The sequence below is a fragment of the Centruroides sculpturatus genome, unplaced genomic scaffold, assembly GCF_000671375.1.
Source record: "Centruroides sculpturatus isolate CEXI.00-Female unplaced genomic scaffold, Cexi_2.0 scaffold223, whole genome shotgun sequence".
NCBI lineage: Eukaryota > Metazoa > Arthropoda > Arachnida > Scorpiones > Buthidae > Centruroides > Centruroides sculpturatus.
This window is the reverse complement of record NW_019384416.1, coordinates 222,958-243,187: the sequence shown is the minus strand read 5'-3', so window position 1 is coordinate 243,187 and position 20,230 is coordinate 222,958. Positions and strand designations below refer to the sequence as shown.

The 20,230-nt window shown below is 27.9% G+C and overlaps 1 protein-coding gene across 2 annotated transcripts in view; it reads left to right on the top strand.

Annotated features, from left to right (window-relative positions):
• LOC111619194 (integrator complex subunit 2-like) overlaps positions 1-20,230 on the top strand; it is a 46,330-nt gene that overhangs the window by 13,795 nt on the left and 12,305 nt on the right. The window contains exons 4-12 of one of the 2 annotated variants that reach the window (XM_023360883.1): positions 2,464-2,577; positions 5,328-5,458; positions 5,609-5,797; positions 8,401-8,573; positions 11,553-11,750; positions 14,975-15,065; positions 15,532-15,624; positions 17,967-18,089; positions 18,157-18,772. In XM_023360883.1, coding sequence (XP_023216651.1) covers positions 2,464-2,577; positions 5,328-5,458; positions 5,609-5,797; positions 8,401-8,573; positions 11,553-11,750; positions 14,975-15,065; positions 15,532-15,624; positions 17,967-18,089; positions 18,157-18,772 — 1,728 coding nt within the window. Of the gene's footprint in view, positions 1-2,463; positions 2,578-5,327; positions 5,459-5,608; positions 5,798-8,400; positions 8,574-11,552; positions 11,751-14,974; positions 15,159-15,531; positions 15,625-17,966; positions 18,090-18,156; positions 18,773-20,230 lie in introns of both variants that reach the window. The other variant, XM_023360882.1, reaches the window with a different exon arrangement.

Sequence of the window (20,230 nt, the reverse complement as noted above, 5' to 3'; positions counted from 1 at the left end):
ATACATTCAAGATTTAAAAAAGGAAATTAATATATTGGTTGAATGTGATTTAATGTCTATGAACAATAACGTAAAAATTACACTGAAATTCTTATAAAATATCAACACAATGTAAAAGTGGTAAATAAAATTAATGCATGAATATATATTTGAGAGGGAGGCTTTAAAGGTTAAATTTTATGTGGTGACTTCTGTGTAATTGATAAGAAATTTGCATTATGTGCACTATAATAATTAATGATCTGAAACCAGAATATTCAAAACACAGACAAAAACACTTGAATCAGCTTATATATGCTGGTACAGGTGTTTTGTTTGTTTTGAATTAGGGTGATATGGTATTTGCAGTGTATTGCCACTACATGCCTTGCAATGTAAATATAACTTAGGCTTACTTTATGTATTTTTTAAATTTATTTGAAACAGTTGCTTACTTTTTGCATATCTATTGCATATATATCTTTAGTTTAACAACATCATAGGTTTCAATAAATTTTTAGACTTATATTAGTTTGAAAATATACCAGCTTTCAGGATGTCTAGATTTTTGTGATGTTTCACACTCTTATAGCTTTGATCCAGAAAGAATTGAATGATGCTTTAGAATGTGTTGTCAGGATATTGATAGGAAAAAGAGAAGAGCCAGAAGAGACTGATTGGGGAGATTGTAGAAGATAATCAGGACAGTGAGTCCAAATAATTGGCTAATTAGACAATGACTTTTTTATAGATGACAAGAATAGTAAAACAAAATTCATCTGTCAAGAATGTGTAAAAATGTCTTCAAGAAACAGTCATATAATTTTTTTTTTTGATTCACTAACACAAGGTGTGTTTCTATTTCAATACTTGGCGGTATTCCATCTTTATTTAATTGATCAACTAAATAAAGATGGAATACCACCAAGTGTTGAAATAGAAACACACCTTGTGTTAGTGAATCAAAGAAATTAAGACAACATGGTTTCAGAAGATTTAAAAAGTCGTATAATTATTAAATGTGCCACGTGTGAAGTGGAACAACACTGAGATGGTGTGATCTATTTTTAATTATTTAGATGCCTTATAATTACATTTTTTCAATAAAAAGTTTTAAGATTAATTCCTTCTTTTATTTTAATAATAATAAAAAAAATAATAAACTATTGGAGGATATAAAGCAATATTATGGATTTGGTGTAATAGTTGCAAAGATCTTTCTCACAAAACTCTAAAAGACATGCTTACTGAAGGGCAAAATCCAAAGAAATTTTCAGACAATCTTTATTTGATACAATATCAAAAATTTTAATTTTTTAACTTCTGACTTTAAATCTAGTTTGGTATTATTTTGTGTTTTTTTAACGAGATATATTCTAGTATCATTCATGTATTGATTATAAGTCTTTTAGCATATTTATTAAAGAAACACTCAAATGTAAGTTAATTCAAATTGTTTTTCTCAAAACAATAAATTTTTAGAAAACTTAAATACTTTTGATCTGTGTGCATATTGTCAATACTCAACTGGAGAAGAATTTCTTAATTCTAACAATGGTCATATAATCAAAATCACTCAAGTTTTCTAAAAAGTTATTGCTCCAAAGAAAGTAGTTTGAATTGGATATATCTTTCTTTTATTATAAGATCAGTGAGTAGGACATGAATTTTAGATGTTTTTTGTCTTTTATTGCCAAATTTATCTGAAAACATAATTGAAGCGTGCAATGCCATAATGTTGTAAATGCCAAAAAACAAAGTTTTCAGGAGAGGTAGAAAACACTTTTTCTAGTGAATGATTCATTTCAATTTTACAACAAAATGGTAAAAACTCACAAGGTACAAATTCTTTAGAATATGAAAATGATGTAAATATAAACTGTAATGTTTTAAGTACCAAAGTCATCGACTTGCCCTTTGGTGCTTTAAACATCACGGCTTTACATAAATTCAACTTTAAAATACAGATACAGTGCCAATATTGCCATAATATCTTTTGTAGCAGAAAACATTGCATTTAGAATTCAATTCTTCAATAAAGTGTATATAGAGAAAAACGACATTTACTATGTTATGTTGTTGCATGCTTCAGTTATTGTTTGCATAGTAAGATAGCTGTAATTTTTAATAACTGTGTTTCTTGCCCTTATGTTGTTATTCAACATATTCTTACATAAACGAAGACCGTTGAATCACTAAAATATAAATTACATCACCAAATGATTGTCTAAATAATTGGGCTATAACTCTGCTAAATTTAATAATTAATACTAGGTAATTTGCTACGAGAGATAGACATTCGGCACCATCTTGTAATTAAATTAATAATTATAATTGTATTTTTTTTAGTAGACTTATAGCCTGATTATAAGCAGTATGCGAATTTAAAAGTTTCAAAAATTTTGCATAATTTAATTACATCCAATGAAATTTATAAATTTAAATAATATCAATTTGTACAACAAATGCTTATTTGTTCTTTAGAATTACCAGGACTTTTACAAATTACTGATATTGCTGAAGCTTTAATACGTGTGAAGAATGGACCAGGATTACTATGCCGATTGGTTGCAAATTCTCCTGATTGTTTTAGAGAAGGTACTATACACATGAAACAGTTTAATATAGTATTTGATTGCTTCTTGTTCTCTTTATTGTTCTTTGGGAGTAAGCAGAAAATTGGTACATAGAACTTATGATAAAACAGAAATAATTTTTAATACTGACTGTTGGAGTAACTAAATATTTTAAAATAACAGTGGTAAAACTGTAAAACAAAAGTTAAAACTTGCTAAAGAAAGTTTACTTTTATCAAATTGTACAGTAAGGACTGAAGAGTGTCAAATAGCCTGAAATGCATTTCTGTTGTACAAAATAAATTCTACATTTTTTATCAAAAAGTGTTCCTGTGTGATATGTTCTACATAACAATTTTGTGCTTACTCCCAAACAGTTTAATATAATTAACATCAAATTATAGACTTGAAACTTTGTGGACCACTTTGAAAAGACTATATGTTACATTTAATCACTTCAAACTGCTTATTTAAGAAAATTAAATTCTTTATTATTATTATTATTTTTTAATTTTTGGCTAAAATGACACAGTAGAGCTCCTAAACAGTTGGAAAATGCTGTTAAATGAAATAAATCTAGAAAAACTAGATAAAAGAATACAAAAGGAATTAGAATAAGGGTAGTATATTGATTGTAAGATATAAGTTATAAAAGCAATATTTCAGAAAGGGCTTATGTTTATATCACAATTAAATTATAAAAAGTTGCAATGTTAGTATTTAATGTGTTTATTAATTTTAAAATTACATATTATAAAATTTAAGAGCAATCTAGTTTGTAAAATGGTGAATTTAAATGCTAAAGAATGTTATTTTAAAACCGTATATAGAATGATAGTAATGATACAGTTTGGTCTTTTCTGAGAAGTTCTTTAAAAGTCATTAGTTGAAACTGAGGATGACTTGATAGAAGTATAAAATGTTTTTTGAAAGAAAAATAAAGAATTAGGTTTTGTTAAATAAGCAGTTTGAAATGCTTAAATACAGAAATGGTACCAACTTTTGTGATGAATAATACTATTCATAAGTTTTGTTTTTAATCAAAAAAGCATTTCACATTTATTACTCAGACACCTGTAGAATTTTTCTACAGGTGTCTAACTTAGATGACGAAATGTTAGTGATGTAAATTTTACAGGAAAATTTTATGAAATGTTAATGAGGCAAATTTTATAGAAGATATTTAAAAAGGCATTTACTGAAGCATTGAGGCTGTTGACAAGTATTTTATGCAATGTCAGTTTGAATATGATTACATGTACAAAAATGTTCACAGATGCAGATGGATATTACTTTCAGCATCTTATGTGAGTTTCTTTGTGTTAAAATACAGTAAACCCTGCTAACTCGGACTTTGCATAACTTAGACAAAGTTTTTTTTGAAAATTGTACAGTAATTAAAAATTTTTTGACAATAGAAAAACTATAATTAAGAAATAATTATAACAAATTTATAATTGAATGTTTTTGATATCCAGACATCTTTGTGATACCATGCATTATATTACTGTAGTTGGTAAATTATTAAAGACTGTACATTGTTGTATACTGTGCTGTCATGAAATCTTTTGAGCTCATTTTTTGTAATAGTAAATTTAACAGTATAAAGGTACTAAAGATCAGTAAAACTTCTGTAAAGAACAGATCATAATAAATTACTGTACTTGTCATTTCTAGTTATACATGTAGGAATTCTTAAATCTAATTTATCAGGTGGCAATAATCCATAAAAAAAATTTATAAAAAGTCTTGAAATATTCAATACAGCCCACCAGTGGCCGAGTGGTCTTCGTACCCTAAACACTGGGAGTTCGGTCGTGGGTTCGCGCCGCGATCGGACAGGCTGGCTGCTTGGAGTTTTCCGGGTTTTCTCCTTGCCAATAACGACTAAATAGGAGGCCAGTTCCCCATAAAAGTCCTCCCGGAAGGCATTAGTTCCCCTCGCGTAACATCGCGCCCCAGAGAAGGCAACGGGAAACCACTCTGGGTAGTAACTTTCCCTAGTATACACCTTGGAGGATTACAAACCTACGCCAGGTGTCGCCAACGTCAGGAATCTGATATGGCACCAAGAAGAAGAAGATTCAATACAATGAGATAAAGAATGGAGCTTCTAGTCTGGTCCTGGCAACTTCTCTAGAATTGGTGAAAAGCAAATTGGAAAGTTTATTAAATAGAAGGTAAATTTTGTTAAGCTCTGAAATATTAAACATCTTTTTAAGAAGTGTGAAAATTTGATCTGGGATAATTGTCATTCTAATTATTTCAGAGAAAAGAAGGGATAAATCAGCAGCAACAATTGGGGAGACACTAGAATAAAAAATAGCAGAGATGTGGTCAGGGATGCCTCAAGAGTTGAAGAAGTCTGTAATAGCTTTCTTAACAGTCTCAAAAGAAAAGGACATGCCAGTTGAGGAAAATGAATCTCATTTTAAAGAGGAATATAAAGTGTGATGTTGAATTTAAAAGAAATAAGATTTGAAATTATTATAAGCTTGGTGAATTGAGTCATCGGGTATACATTTTTGTTACTTTAAAAATTTACCATAAAAATTAGTCCAGGAAGAATTTTAGTTTGTGAAACAATTCATACATTAACAGTCACAGTCTTATATTCTCAAATATTATATTTCCACTCTGACAGATATTTAGTCTGTTGGTTCCAAAATTAATTATGTCAGGTTCCATAAAATTGAGAATCAACAGTATATTTATATCAAAATTCAGATTTTTTAATAAATTGTTTTATACTCATAATATAATTTTTTTCAGTTTGTTTCGGTTTAATTTCAAATGGAGAGAAACAAGATGAAGAAACTGTTGGTGGAAGAATAAGAATGCAGACTTTACGTATGCTGTGTCAGATGAACATGTCACAGGCATTAACAATTCGTGCAAAAACAGTATGTTTTTTATATGTCTATTAAAATTAAGAAAATTCATTAGAAAAGTTTTTATATTTAATTATTTATTAACTATTAAAGCCATTTTTCTTTGTTTATTTTGTTTTATAAGAATTTTAACAAGTTTTAATTTGTTATAATTAAAAATAGGTCGAAATGTGTTGCATGCCAGGCTTGGCTGTCCAGTTAACATTAGACCATTGTCGTCACGAACATGGTGATACAACAGATTTTAATACAATTGTGGGTGATTTAGTTGCATTTATTAGTGGACTTCTGCTTGGAAGTGATGATAAAGTCAGGTCCTGGTTTGCTCAGTATGTTCGAAATTGTCAGAAGGTAAGTAGTATTTTAAGTTATGAAATTTAAAATATTCAATATAATCAATTAATACCCCGTAATTATAATTGATATTTATAAAATATATCTTTTGTTTGGTTATAGAAATAGTTTTAAAAATATTCTGCATATATTTGATTTTTGATTTGTTATTACCTTAATTAAAATTTATTTATTCATTGAATATGAATACAAGAGTTTTGTGAGAATCTAGCTATCAGAATTTACAGAAACACTAATATCATACATAAAATATTTTATGAATAACTGCTTTTTAGCTTAATGTATGATTGTTTAGACATATAAAATTTTGTTTAAAAAACTGCAATGTAGCACATTAATCAACACATGGCATAACTCATTCATTTATTCCAGCTTTTTGTTGAGACGCGTTTCTACACACGTTTCGGGCTCCGTTTTTGCCCCTCCTCAGTCAACTAAAACATATAAAAACTAATTATATACATATTATAACCCGACATATGAATTAAAAAACAACAAAAATAAAAATATATTTCGTTGGTATATACAAGTAAGACCTAACATACCATTTTTTAAATAAATTCCTTCTCTGTATGTATTTTTTCCTTGAACAGGAATCATACTCTATATACTTGATTATTTCAGATATCAGTTTGAAGACCCAATCTCACTTTTTCACGTTTCAGACACAGACTGTCTTATCTAAATTCTACTATACTTTAAAGACCATAAAAACAACACAATTAGTGTACTCAACATGTAGGTATTAACAATATACAGGATTTTTTCTTACATACTTAGTCACAGTAGAGTTCTTGAAGTGTCACAAAGGATTACAATGGACATGTGGCAGAGTTCTTCTTTTTCCGTATGTTCCTTATATTTCTTCTGTCTTTATCCTCTTTGTATCTTATTCGTTAGTGTTGGAATATTAATACTATTTTATGTACAATTAATATTAAGCTTTCTTTCTATTAATAGTTTACTATTATAACATAAAGGTAAACAGTTCTTACCTAAACAAATTTGCCACACTTCGCAGATTTTAGTTGCTCTATTTTTTCACGGTTGTTTGTATCACTATACCTTCCTCTGAAAAATTTTTCATATAAAAATACCCCAGAAGAACTCAGTTTTTAGTTGAACCTGAGTATTAGACGATATTCCAAATTTATCCTTACATACTCATTTACTTAGGTTTTCTTAAGTATCTGGGAGGACCTCTAATGAGTTTCCATTTTTGCCCCTCCTCAGTCAACTAAAACATATAAAAACTAATTATATACATATTATAACCCGACATATGAATTAAAAAACAACAAAAATAAGAGGAGGGGCAAAAACGGAGCCCGAAACGTGTGTAGAAACACGTCTCAACAAAAAGCTGGAATAAATGAATGAGTTATGCCATGTGTTGATTACTGTGCTACATTGCAGTTTTTAAACAGATCAACAAAAGCTTGAATAAATGAATGAGTTATGCCATGTGTTGATTACTGTGCTACATTGCAGTTTTTTAAACAAATATAAAGATACAACATGGTTTCGAAATATGGGAACATATAAAATTTATTTATTTAATTTAACATTGCATTTGTACAAAAATAGAAAAAACAAGAATTACTGCTTTATTTCATATCTTATTACTAAAGTTCCCTTAAATCTGAATATGACGCTGCCTTAATTAAATTAGGAATTATATAAAATTAAAGTATCACTTTGATATTTTTGTGTTTTCTTACATTTAATATAAAATACAAATTGCTGTATTAATTTTTATGATAATGTTTTGGTTACAGACAAACTGTGTGTGTTAGAAATAGAGTTCTGTAATATTTTTGCCAAAAATATCATTGTTATTTATTCCCATTTAGTTAATGTTAAGCAATCTTTTTGCCATCATACTTTTTATTTTGCAGAAATTGAATTTTACAGCAGTTGTGCACATAAAAATACATTATAATAGGTCAATAGTAGACACCTACCAATTAGTCTGTTAAATTGAGGGACTACTATATCTGATTTTAAAACATTATTCTTGATGAACTGTAGACATTATTCTGTAGGCAGTTCACAACTAGATTAAAAATAATAAAAAGGCAAAACATGATAAAATATTAAGTAATCAGATTTCTATTAAGTTAATATTGTTTTTTATATTTTAGATGCAGTGTGAAAGAGTGAAAATTAATAACTAATACTACACTCTTCTCTAAATTCTGATTTCAATATTTACATCTTGAAAGTTAAAAGCTTCTTTGCCAATAATTTCTGAATAGCTGTCAGTACCATATGATGTGACAAACCTATATATTTAAACAGAATGCATAAAAACTATAGTTTAATATATTTTAAAAATAATTATCAATATTTATGTAATTCATGGTTTAATTTCAAATATAAATGATTCATTAAATGTCAAAAATATCTGTTTTAGATTAACTTGTTTATATTCAATTGATAAATTCAAAAGATTGAAAACAAATTTTATTAGCTTAATTAAGAAGTTGATAAAGTTACATCTGGAATGGAAAATGTATTATACATTGTTTTAAAGTTTTAACTATAAACATAATTGGAAATATTAATTTTATTGAATCACTCCTGAATTTTATAATTAGAGAACTGAAGAAGGAAGCTCAACATTGCATCAGTTACGTGAAGAATTATTGCAGCGACTACAAAATCTTGTATTGTTTAGCATCGATCAGCATAATTTACCTGATTGCAAAGTAGTTCAAGCTAGTGCTTTATTAAGGTTATATTGTGCTTTACGAGGAATAGCTGGATTAAAGTATGTATCAAGTTTTTATATTTTTTATATCATTTTCATTTTGACAAACAGAAAAGTATATTAAAGAAGAAATTTTTATTATGATGANAAAGAAATTAAGACAACATGGTTTCAGAAGATTTAAAAAGTCGTATAATTATTAAATGTGCCACGTGTGAAGTGGAACAACACTGAGATGGTGTGATCTTACCTTATAATTTTATTAATTATTCTTTTATAATGCATGTTTAAATGCATTCCAAGTTCTATAATTTTTTATTAAAAGATGATTGTGTAAATAGCTATGTAATTTTTCTGTATCATTTTATCTGATGTAATCTCTGAAATTTATTTAAACATGATATAGAATACATATTTAAAATACACATTGTAACATGGAATATATGGTAGTACTTTTGATAAGTCAAACTTTGTTAACTTGAAATTTAAGATCTAGAGACTTTATTCATGTTTAATTTTATGTGATTTTTATTTGTGTTTTCAAGGGAATAGATTATGACGATGATATAAAGTCAAAGATTATTATTGTATGTAATTACACCTCTGATTGCATGACATAGAATTCAAAATTTTAACAATGTTTTGTACATAATGATAAGTCTGTGAAATTGACCAATCCAGGCTACATTAACAAGTAGTTATTCTTAAATGCAAATTAACCAATCAAATCTTGGTACTTTAAAATTATTATTTCTAAATTTTGAAAATTTTAAAATACAGTGGTACAGTACCTCAGGATACAAAATTAATCCGTTCCGAAACTGAGATCGTATCATGAAAATGTTGTAAGGTGAATCATCTTTTCCCATACGATTACATGTAAAACCAAATAATTCGTCCCAACGCGAAAAACATACTCAAATTAAAGCCAAGTAATACATTAAAAAAATAACTGTAGTAAGAAAAACAAATAAAAAATGCGAACTAATGTAACGTCATATGGTGAGTTTTTGTTCGTATCGTGGAGCAAAACTATGTTCGAATTTCATGTCGTATCCTGAAAATTTCGTATGCTGGGGCGTTCGTAACCTGAGGTACCACTGTATAACAAACATCTGTAGTTTGATAACCTATTGAGATTTGGTCATTCAGATTTATGGGTTTGTCTACATGTATCTCCTTATTTGAAACGAAATATCCATACTGTAAAAATTTCACTATAATTGAATTGTATGTTGACATTTTTCTTGTTGAAAGTGATCAGCTAATCAGTGTATTGACCTTTTTCATTTCATAATACTTAGAAATGGTAAACAAGAGAGAACTAAAAATAGAGAAAAAGCAGAACAGTTCAGACAACAGTTTGAACTTACTGGATTCAAAGCAAACAGTAGGAGTCTGGATTAATTTAAGTGGCATGGAATAGTTTTCAATACGGTTTGTGGTGAAAATGCAGAGGGTACATTCATCAGGACCAATAACCTGTTCTGATATCACAACAATTGAATAAAAATACTTTGTAATCTCCAGCAATAAATTTGGTAAAACAAAAATATTTTTGATCTAAATTGATGAATCTGGTTCAGTTGTCAATCTAAACAAATAGAACGATTCTGTTTCAATACATTCAAGATTTAAAAAAGGAAATTAATATATTGGTTGAATGTGATTTAATGTCTATGAACAATAACGTAAAAATTACACTGAAATTCTTATAAAATATCAACACAATGTAAAAGTGGTAAATAAAATTAATGCATGAATATATATTTGAGAGGGAGGCTTTAAAGGTTAAATTTTATGTGGTGACTTCTGTGTAATTGATAAGAAATTTGCATTATGTGCACTATAATAATTAATGATCTGAAACCAGAATATTCAAAACACAGACAAAAACACTTGAATCAGCTTATATATGCTGGTACAGGTGTTTTGTTTGTTTTGAATTAGGGTGATATGGTATTTGCAGTGTATTGCCACTACATGCCTTGCAATGTAAATATAACTTAGGCTTACTTTATGTATTTTTTAAATTTATTTGAAACAGTTGCTTACTTTTTGCATATCTATTGCATATATATCTTTAGTTTAACAACATCATAGGTTTCAATAAATTTTTAGACTTATATTAGTTTGAAAATATACCAGCTTTCAGGATGTCTAGATTTTTGTGATGTTTCACACTCTTATAGCTTTGATCCAGAAAGAATTGAATGATGCTTTAGAATGTGTTGTCAGGATATTGATAGGAAAAAGAGAAGAGCCAGAAGAGACTGATTGGGGAGATTGTAGAAGATAATCAGGACAGTGAGTCCAAATAATTGGCTAATTAGACAATGACTTTTTTATAGATGACAAGAATAGTAAAACAAAATTCATCTGTCAAGAATGTGTAAAAATGTCTTCAAGAAACAGTCATATAATTTTTTTTTTTGATTCACTAACACAAGGTGTGTTTCTATTTCAATACTTGGCGGTATTCCATCTTTATTTAATTGATCAACTAAATAAAGATGGAATACCACCAAGTGTTGAAATAGAAACACACCTTGTGTTAGTGAATCAAAGAAATTAAGACAACATGGTTTCAGAAGATTTAAAAAGTCGTATAATTATTAAATGTGCCACGTGTGAAGTGGAACAACACTGAGATGGTGTGATCTATTTTTAATTATTTAGATGCCTTATAATTACATTTTTTCAATAAAAAGTTTTAAGATTAATTCCTTCTTTTATTTTAATAATNCAGATGTTATATTAAATAAATTAATGTTATATAATTTTTTTATTTTAAATAATTCAGTGATACTCTAGCTTTTTTCAGTCTTTATCATTTAGATTAAACTGGTATTACTTAAAGGCCACAAATCTTTAATTTGATAATTTTTTAGTTAGAATCTACTTGAGATTTGATAATGAACAAATCTTAAATAGAATTAAGTTGTTTTAGTAACAATAGTTGTATCAATAGTACAAATCTTGATTACTTTATAATCAATAATTTAAGTTTTTTATTAAAATGTGATTGTTTTTCAAAAGGTTTAATGAAGACGAAATCAATTTATTATTGGAATTGTTGACATCACATCCTCCTCCTAGTCCAGCAGGAATAAGATTTGTATCTTTAGGACTCTGCATGTTGATGGCTTGTCCATCTCTTCTTAATACTGTTGAACATGAAAACCGAAGCAAAAAGTGGATTCAGTGGTTGGTGAAAGAAGAAAGTTATTTTGGAAGGTAATTGATTGTTTTTCAGAATATTTAATTTATAACAGTAGTTATATGAATAAACATTATTTATCATTGTATTATAAAAGAGCTTCTTGTCTCAAAAATTGTTGAAACTAATATCTAAAATACTATAGTAGAGATAACAAAAACTTATCATGCTACTACTGGTAACATTGAAATGACACTTCTATCAACAGAATGCATTTCTGTACACAAAACCCTCATCAGCCATACATAAAAATATATAGATTTCTACAACAAAAAATATTATGTTTACATACAATTGAAATAACCCAAAAAGTCTAATATTCCATTACAAACGAAAATTTCTCAAAACTAACCTGTTGTAGAACAAATTCACAGAGAAATTGATATTAATTACAATCTACAATTTAAAATTTTTACCTAAAATAATTTTAAAAAACAGTTTAAAAAAAATCTATAAATGTATACATATAATACCAATTTACAAACTAACCTGTTCAAGATTTATTTCCACCTACACTGTGCAGTACTATGATGATTACATTATAAAGAGGCCTAAATTAATATAATTTAAGTCCATTATGAACATTTTAATTATATATCAATCACCAGTTTAAAAAACACACACCTACAATATCTAAAAAGAAAATTATTCCTCCCTCTTTTGGGTAAAAATGACAACCAGGATTTACTCTTCCTTCTTTCTTATTTATTCTGTATTTTTCATTAACATATACTATTCTTAAATGCTCATAATATTGTCTATCAAATAATTTTCATTTTTTAATATTTTAATTGATGTTTTATTTATTTCACAGCCATATTTGTTGATGATGCATAGCCACTGCCAAGTTTACATAACCATATTTAATTGATTGCATGTGTTCTGATAATTTAGTACCTAAAATACTTCTGGGTTTTTTTCATTAATTATCATGCTATAGGGTGGGAAAGAAAGTTACTTAACACTCCTGCTACATAATATACAATGTATCCAAAGAACATACATTGAGCACATCATGTAATGTGCATAACTCTGTAACCATTTGAGGAAGGTCAATAAAATCTTTCAGCAATTAATTACTTGTGAAATTCTGACCCTAAATGATGTGTCACATGACTCCCTTTCCATTTACAGTTTCAGAATTGCATTTAAGATGGCTTCCATGTGTATAACATATGTTGATCCATTTCCCCCTTGGTCTAATGTGTTCCTGACATGAGCAAATTAACTGGATACATTCTATATTCTGTAGCAGGTGCGTTAAGTGATTTTTTTTTCTCTCCTTATATAATATTAATCATGCTATTGCATAATTCAGATTTTCATCTAATGTAAATTGAATTAATAAATTTTGTATCATCGCGGTGGAGTGTTAGTGAAGCCTCTTCTATGTGGCATACAAAACTGCGTTCATTCTCAAAATTTGATCAGTCAGTTTTGATAAAACTTTGCCATTTTTTCTTAATTGTGATTATTATATCCACAACTGATTATTAATAATTGGATTGATTTGAATTTTTGATTATATGTTCTACATAACAATTTTGTGCTTACTCCCAAACAGTTTAATATAATTAACATCAAATTATAGACTTGAAACTTTGTGGACCACTTTGAAAAGACTATATGTTACATTTAATCACTTCAAACTGCTTATTTAAGAAAATTAAATTCTTTATTATTATTATTATTTTTTAATTTTTGGCTAAAATGACACAGTAGAGCTCCTAAACAGTTGGAAAATGCTGTTAAATGAAATAAATCTAGAAAAACTAGATAAAAGAATACAAAAGGAATTAGAATAAGGGTAGTATATTGATTGTAAGATATAAGTTATAAAAGCAATATTTCAGAAAGGGCTTATGTTTATATCACAATTAAATTATAAAAAGTTGCAATGTTAGTATTTAATGTGTTTATTAATTTTAAAATTACATATTATAAAATTTAAGAGCAATCTAGTTTGTAAAATGGTGAATTTAAATGCTAAAGAATGTTATTTTAAAACCGTATATAGAATGATAGTAATGATACAGTTTGGTCTTTTCTGAGAAGTTCTTTAAAAGTCATTAGTTGAAACTGAGGATGACTTGATAGAAGTATAAAATGTTTTTTGAAAGAAAAATAAAGAATTAGGTTTTGTTAAATAAGCAGTTTGAAATGCTTAAATACAGAAATGGTACCAACTTTTGTGATGAATAATACTATTCATAAGTTTTGTTTTTAATCAAAAAAGCATTTCACATTTATTACTCAGACACCTGTAGAATTTTTCTACAGGTGTCTAACTTAGATGACGAAATGTTAGTGATGTAAATTTTACAGGAAAATTTTATGAAATGTTAATGAGGCAAATTTTATAGAAGATATTTAAAAAGGCATTTACTGAAGCATTGAGGCTGTTGACAAGTATTTTATGCAATGTCAGTTTGAATATGATTACATGTACAAAAATGTTCACAGATGCAGATGGATATTACTTTCAGCATCTTATGTGAGTTTCTTTGTGTTAAAATACAGTAAACCCTGCTAACTCGGACTTTGCATAACTTAGACAAAGTTTTTTTTGAAAATTGTACAGTAATTAAAAATTTTTTGACAATAGAAAAACTATAATTAAGAAATAATTATNTGAAGATAAAGTAAATTTTTAAATTTATTAAATATGATTAGACAAATCTGTTATTTCATCTTAAACTTTATGCTGCTTCATAGATTTCATAATCAAATTTATAAATTTGTTATTGCATAGAGTCTACCTGTCATGGTCTGTACAAGTATGAAGATAATCCATTCTCTTTTAGTAACTAAGTCCAATGAATACTAGGTATTCATTGAGTGATCTCTGAGGAATATTCAGTGCTGTTGGGAGCTGGCCATGAATAGGGAGGACTGTATATCTTTTCACCCAAATGTAGCACTTTAAGGACAATGCTTGATCACTTTAAGAGAACTCCTTAAAGAAAAGTATACACTAATAAACTATGCTCTTTATATAAGAAGTTGTTACAAATAGTATGTAGTTTATTATTGCATAGTTTTCTTAGTATTAAAAACAAAACTGTGTATGTACACACATGCATGTGCTCACATGTACAGTAGGATTCTTATTGTAATCATTTTGATACTTAGCCCATACTGTTAACTGAGTGATAACTTTATGTGGTGAATGTAAGTAGACCACAGTGGAAATTCTACTTTTATTGAATCAAATAATTTAAAAACATATTAAAACAATTAGGACAAGTGGAGTTAGTGCATCATTTGGTGAAATGCTGCTGTTAATTGCTATACATTTTCATAGCAATCAGATCAATTCCATTGCAGATTTGGTATGCTCTACTTTAGGAATGAGAATTCCTATTCGTTCTAATAATTTGGTTCGAATGAAAACAATTTTCACCCAAGAAATATTCACCGATCAGGTACGAATTTTGATATTTTTAAATAAATTTGTGAAAATTTTGTTCAAAATGAAATTTTACAAAAGTCTTTCAGAATTTTTATAGTTATATCCATTTAACAAATAATAAATTTATACACTATTATTATTTATTTATTTTCTACTTTTATTAGAGATCTTCAGAAGTGTTAAGTATAGTACAATCTCTGTAATCTGACATATATGGGATCATAACAATGCTGGATTAAGGAAATTGCCAGATTATTGGAACTAAGGTGAATTCAATGGTTTAATCATTTGGGGGAAAACATTTATTCATTTGCATGATACGNGAAATGCTGCTGTTAATTGCTATACATTTTCATAGCAATCAGATCAATTCCATTGCAGATTTGGTATGCTCTACTTTAGGAATGAGAATTCCTATTCGTTCTAATAATTTGGTTCGAATGAAAACAATTTTCACCCAAGAAATATTCACCGATCAGGTACGAATTTTGATATTTTTAAATAAATTTGTGAAAATTTTGTTCAAAATGAAATTTTACAAAAGTCTTTCAGAATTTTTATAGTTATATCCATTTAACAAATAATAAATTTATACACTATTATTATTTATTTATTTTCTACTTTTATTAGAGATCTTCAGAAGTGTTAAGTATAGTACAATCTCTGTAATCTGACATATATGGGATCAGAACAATGCTGGATTAAGGAAATTGCCAGATTATTGGAACTAAGGTGAATTCAATGGTTTAATCATTTGGGGGAAAACATTTATTCATTTGCATGATACGAGTACATTGTACTAATCAAAATCATATATAGAATAATAAGAATATATGAAAAAGCAATCTATGTTACTGTATTTTAGAGTTCTCAAATTAATCATCAGTCATTTTAAGATAATTTTCAATTGTCTTCTGCTGTTTCATCATTTGAGCATACATGGTATTGGTGTTATGTATTGTCATATTAGATGATTTCCATTAAAATTAGTAGGAAATTTAGTAGCAGTAAGGTATTCTCAGTGGAAAATTTTGAGAGACTTATTTTTACATTTATATATTATTGTGTTACAAGATTTTGTACCATTTTTGAATAGCCTAAGATGATGAATGTAATGATCTTTAATATCATGATCAAGCTCAGGCTCAATATCATATCACATTTAATGGAAAGGTGGACAATTTAGTAGGAAATGAGTTTGAACTAGTGGGAAACTTGTCTGTGACTTGGTATCAGTGTGTACTGGTACCTGAGAGTTGATTAGTGTCAGATTATTGGATGTGTCAATCTAGCAAATGGTTGGATTACTGAGATTGCACTGTACTTTGAAATGTTTGGTATTCATTGGTATTAATATAAAATTACTGAAGAAACTTTGTCAACTTTACAAATATCAGATAGAATGTCATCAGCTTTCATATTCAAACTGTTTTAATCAAACATCATTGAATTTGAACCAATAACATTCCGAGTGATATTGTCAGATTTCACAAAGTTTCTTTGGTAATTTGATCATTGATGATGGGCCAAGAAGTTTGAAAAATACTAGGGAATTAAAATAAACACTCTGAAAGTTGTTAATAAAGAAGAAGATAATAGAGTTTGAGTGTTGGGAGGTAATTTTTAGTGCCTAGAATAAAGTTTCTTCTTTGATGGTTATTTTTTTAAAAATCAATTTTAAAATAAAAGTTCATTATGTTTCCTTATTACAGTAGAATCTGTGAAAGGAGAATTGTGCAAGAAGACTCTATAAGCTTTCAGGCTTAGTCAAGTTTTCTATCTTAGGCAGTCTGAAATAAGAAAGTCATCATTGTTTCAAAATATGAATGTAATTTTTACTAATTTTCAATCTAGACATAGTATTTCTTACATTCATTGAAGTTACCTCAAAATAAAAGAAAAAAGACAATGAAATAAAATATACATTCATGTATATATTCTGAACTGAAAAAAGAAAACACACATGTTTTAACTAAAATTTATTTTTGATTTCTCACAAAATATAGACTTTTAGATGCTATCTTGGGTGGCTATCTTGTTTGAACTTTGACACTTGAGCCCCTTCTGTGTTTGTCCCTTTGTGTTGTGCCCCTTTTGTCTTAGTCATAATTAACAGTGAAATATTCAACATGTTTGGTAATATGTTTTATTTTGTAATGATTAACACATTAAAAAGTAATTGAGAAAAACAGAGCAATCCTTTGCTGTTTTAAAACCAGAGTGAACTTAGGCCAGGAAATACATAGCATTAAAACAGACAAAGGTAGAAAAAATAATATGTTTTGAAGTTTCTACTGAAGTCAGACAAAATTGAATAGAGCAAAGTTTTTATTTGTTGCATACTGAAAAATTTTTTGCTTAAGTACAGCCAAGAGAAATCTTAATCATGTATGATATGCTTTTGAACAATTTATGAATATGTTAATGTCAATTATATTATTTAACTAAAATATTTCTAAAATTCATCATTATATAAGCAAAATAAATATTGATAGAATCAATTTTATATTTATTGTCGTTAGGCTTTTCAATTTAATACTTGTTTAAGTCTCTGCCCATGACAGGTTCTAACTAATGCAAGTTACAACAGAAGCATAACACATGTAGTCACTTGGGTCTCACATGTTCTATCTTAGACAGACTATTTTCTGAAAATTATTTGATGATAGTATTGAAATAAATGCAATTCTCTAGCTTTCACAAGTGTCTATATTAGGGAAGTTCCACTTCTTGCAGGTTTTACTGTATAATCATTAAAGATTTTAAATATTTTTATGTTATATTGATTATAGTTTAACTTTAAATAATACATTTTATTTAGATTGTCACTGCACATGCTGTGAAAGTGCCAGTAACTCCAAACCTGAGTCGAAATACATCTGGATTTCTTCCAGTTCATTGCATACATCAGTTACTAAAAAGCCGAGCATTTACAAAGCATAAGGTAATATTCTGAAACTAAAATTTCTAAGTTTAGATAATTCTTTAAAATGTTAAATTTTTTGAAATAGGTACCTATTAAAGATTGGATTTATAAACAAATATGCAATACAGTTCCGCCACTCCATCCAGTCCTTCCTGCTTTAATTGAAGTTTATGTTAATTCTGTTCTTATACCAAGTTCAAAGGGTACACATGACACTACAAATGAACCAATCACCGAAGAAGAAATTTTATCAGTTTTTAAAAATTCCGTGTTTATACCCCATGATGTTTCACCAAAAATTGGTAATCAAATTGACTCTGAAGCTATGGATGTCGATAAAGAAGAAAAACCAGCTTCATTGACATCTCAGTTATTACTGCTGTATTATTTACTTTTGTATGAAGATACTCGTCTCTCAAACATGAAAATGATCATATCGTGTGGAAGAAAAGTTAAGAAATATACATCCGAATTTATGTCTCAGTTACCAATATTTTATTTATTACAGCAAGCACAGAAAGATCAGCAGATGTATGCTGGATTATTTTCGCCATTATTGAGGTTATTAGCAACTAATTGTCCACATCTGTGTCTTGTAGAATCATGGCTAGCAGAAGAAGGAAATAAAGTGGGTACTGATTTTATTACTATACAAGGAAAGAGAAGATGGCCTCCATGTACTAAAGAAACATTAGACAAAGGTATAAATAATTGTATATAAATTGTTAAATTATAGGTATCCCTCGTACAACACAGTACTTCTATAACACTGTTTCACTCTAACACAGTTTGAAAATTGGGGATATCCCTCATACAACATGATTTCTGATTTTGCTCTAACATGGTTTTGGAAATCCTCTGTACAAAATTTCACAATTTTTAAGTGTAAACTTTGTTATTCAATATANACAGTACTTCTATAACACTGTTTCACTCTAACACAGTTTGAAAATTGGGGATATCCCTCATACAACATGATTTCTGATTTTGCTCTAACATGGTTTTGGAAATCCTCTGTACAAAATTTCACAATTTTTAAGTGTAAACTTTGTTATTCAATATATTTTTTTTTTATTTAAGTAAGTATGCATGTTGTTACAAATTTGCTACTGACTTTAGAATATTGAAATTTTCAAATTATTTTGTCAGGTTTACTTTAATGCAGTTAACTGATAGGACAGGGAAGAAAAAATTTGCACTAACTTTCCTATCAACCAGGTGTCGTCATCATTACTTTCAGATTTTAGCCCTTAAGACTGTCACTGTGTTTTCTTTTATAGATTAATCTTTGTACTTAGTAAAGTTTGCTTAAACATTTTTAGGTAAGTGTTATTATTATTAGTCTTTTTTATCATAAGTATTAATTACGTATGAATGATTACTTCATTAGTAAAAATGATGAATGAAGTACAGCAGTATCTTAGTACTCAACAATTCAGTGTTCGAACACAAATTGTGGGAAAAAGTCACTCGGTACTCGAACAAACGTGACCCACTAGAACAAATTTTTGATTAATAATGTGTTTTTATTTCGTCATCTATAAAAAATTTTCTATGATAAAAATAAAAATATGAAAATTTTCTGATACTTCTGATTGAGATGAAGAAAAAAGATGAGATGATGATGATATTGTGTAAAAAGAAAACACTTTCATTTAACTAAAATTAATATTAATGCATAATACAGTACTTTCAATTGTAATTGTTAGATAGTTATTAATTGGAAATAAATTATCAATTGCTTTAATAAATGTATTTCTCTTAGTAATAAAAAGAATAGTATACTTTTGCTAACTTCTGGAATGTAACCCTACGTTTTGCATTAGTTCTTTGTTTTGTATAGCACAGATTCACATAACATGGCCCTTTTTCAGAATGTAACTATCATGTTATATGAGGGATACTTGTAATTATATTGTCCGTTCAATATAGTGGCCAACAAAAAGGTTAAAAAATGTTATATTTGAAACATTGTTATAACTGGGTGTAACTGAACTTGATGACACTATTTTAGGAATAGATTCTAGGATCAAAAATAAGCCTAAAATCTTCTATAAAGATTTTTGAAAATTGCTTTGTTTTCAGATTGCAGCCTTCCAAAAAACATACTTTTCAATTTGTCTGCTATATACAAACACTAGAGTTGTCAACTTTTTAAA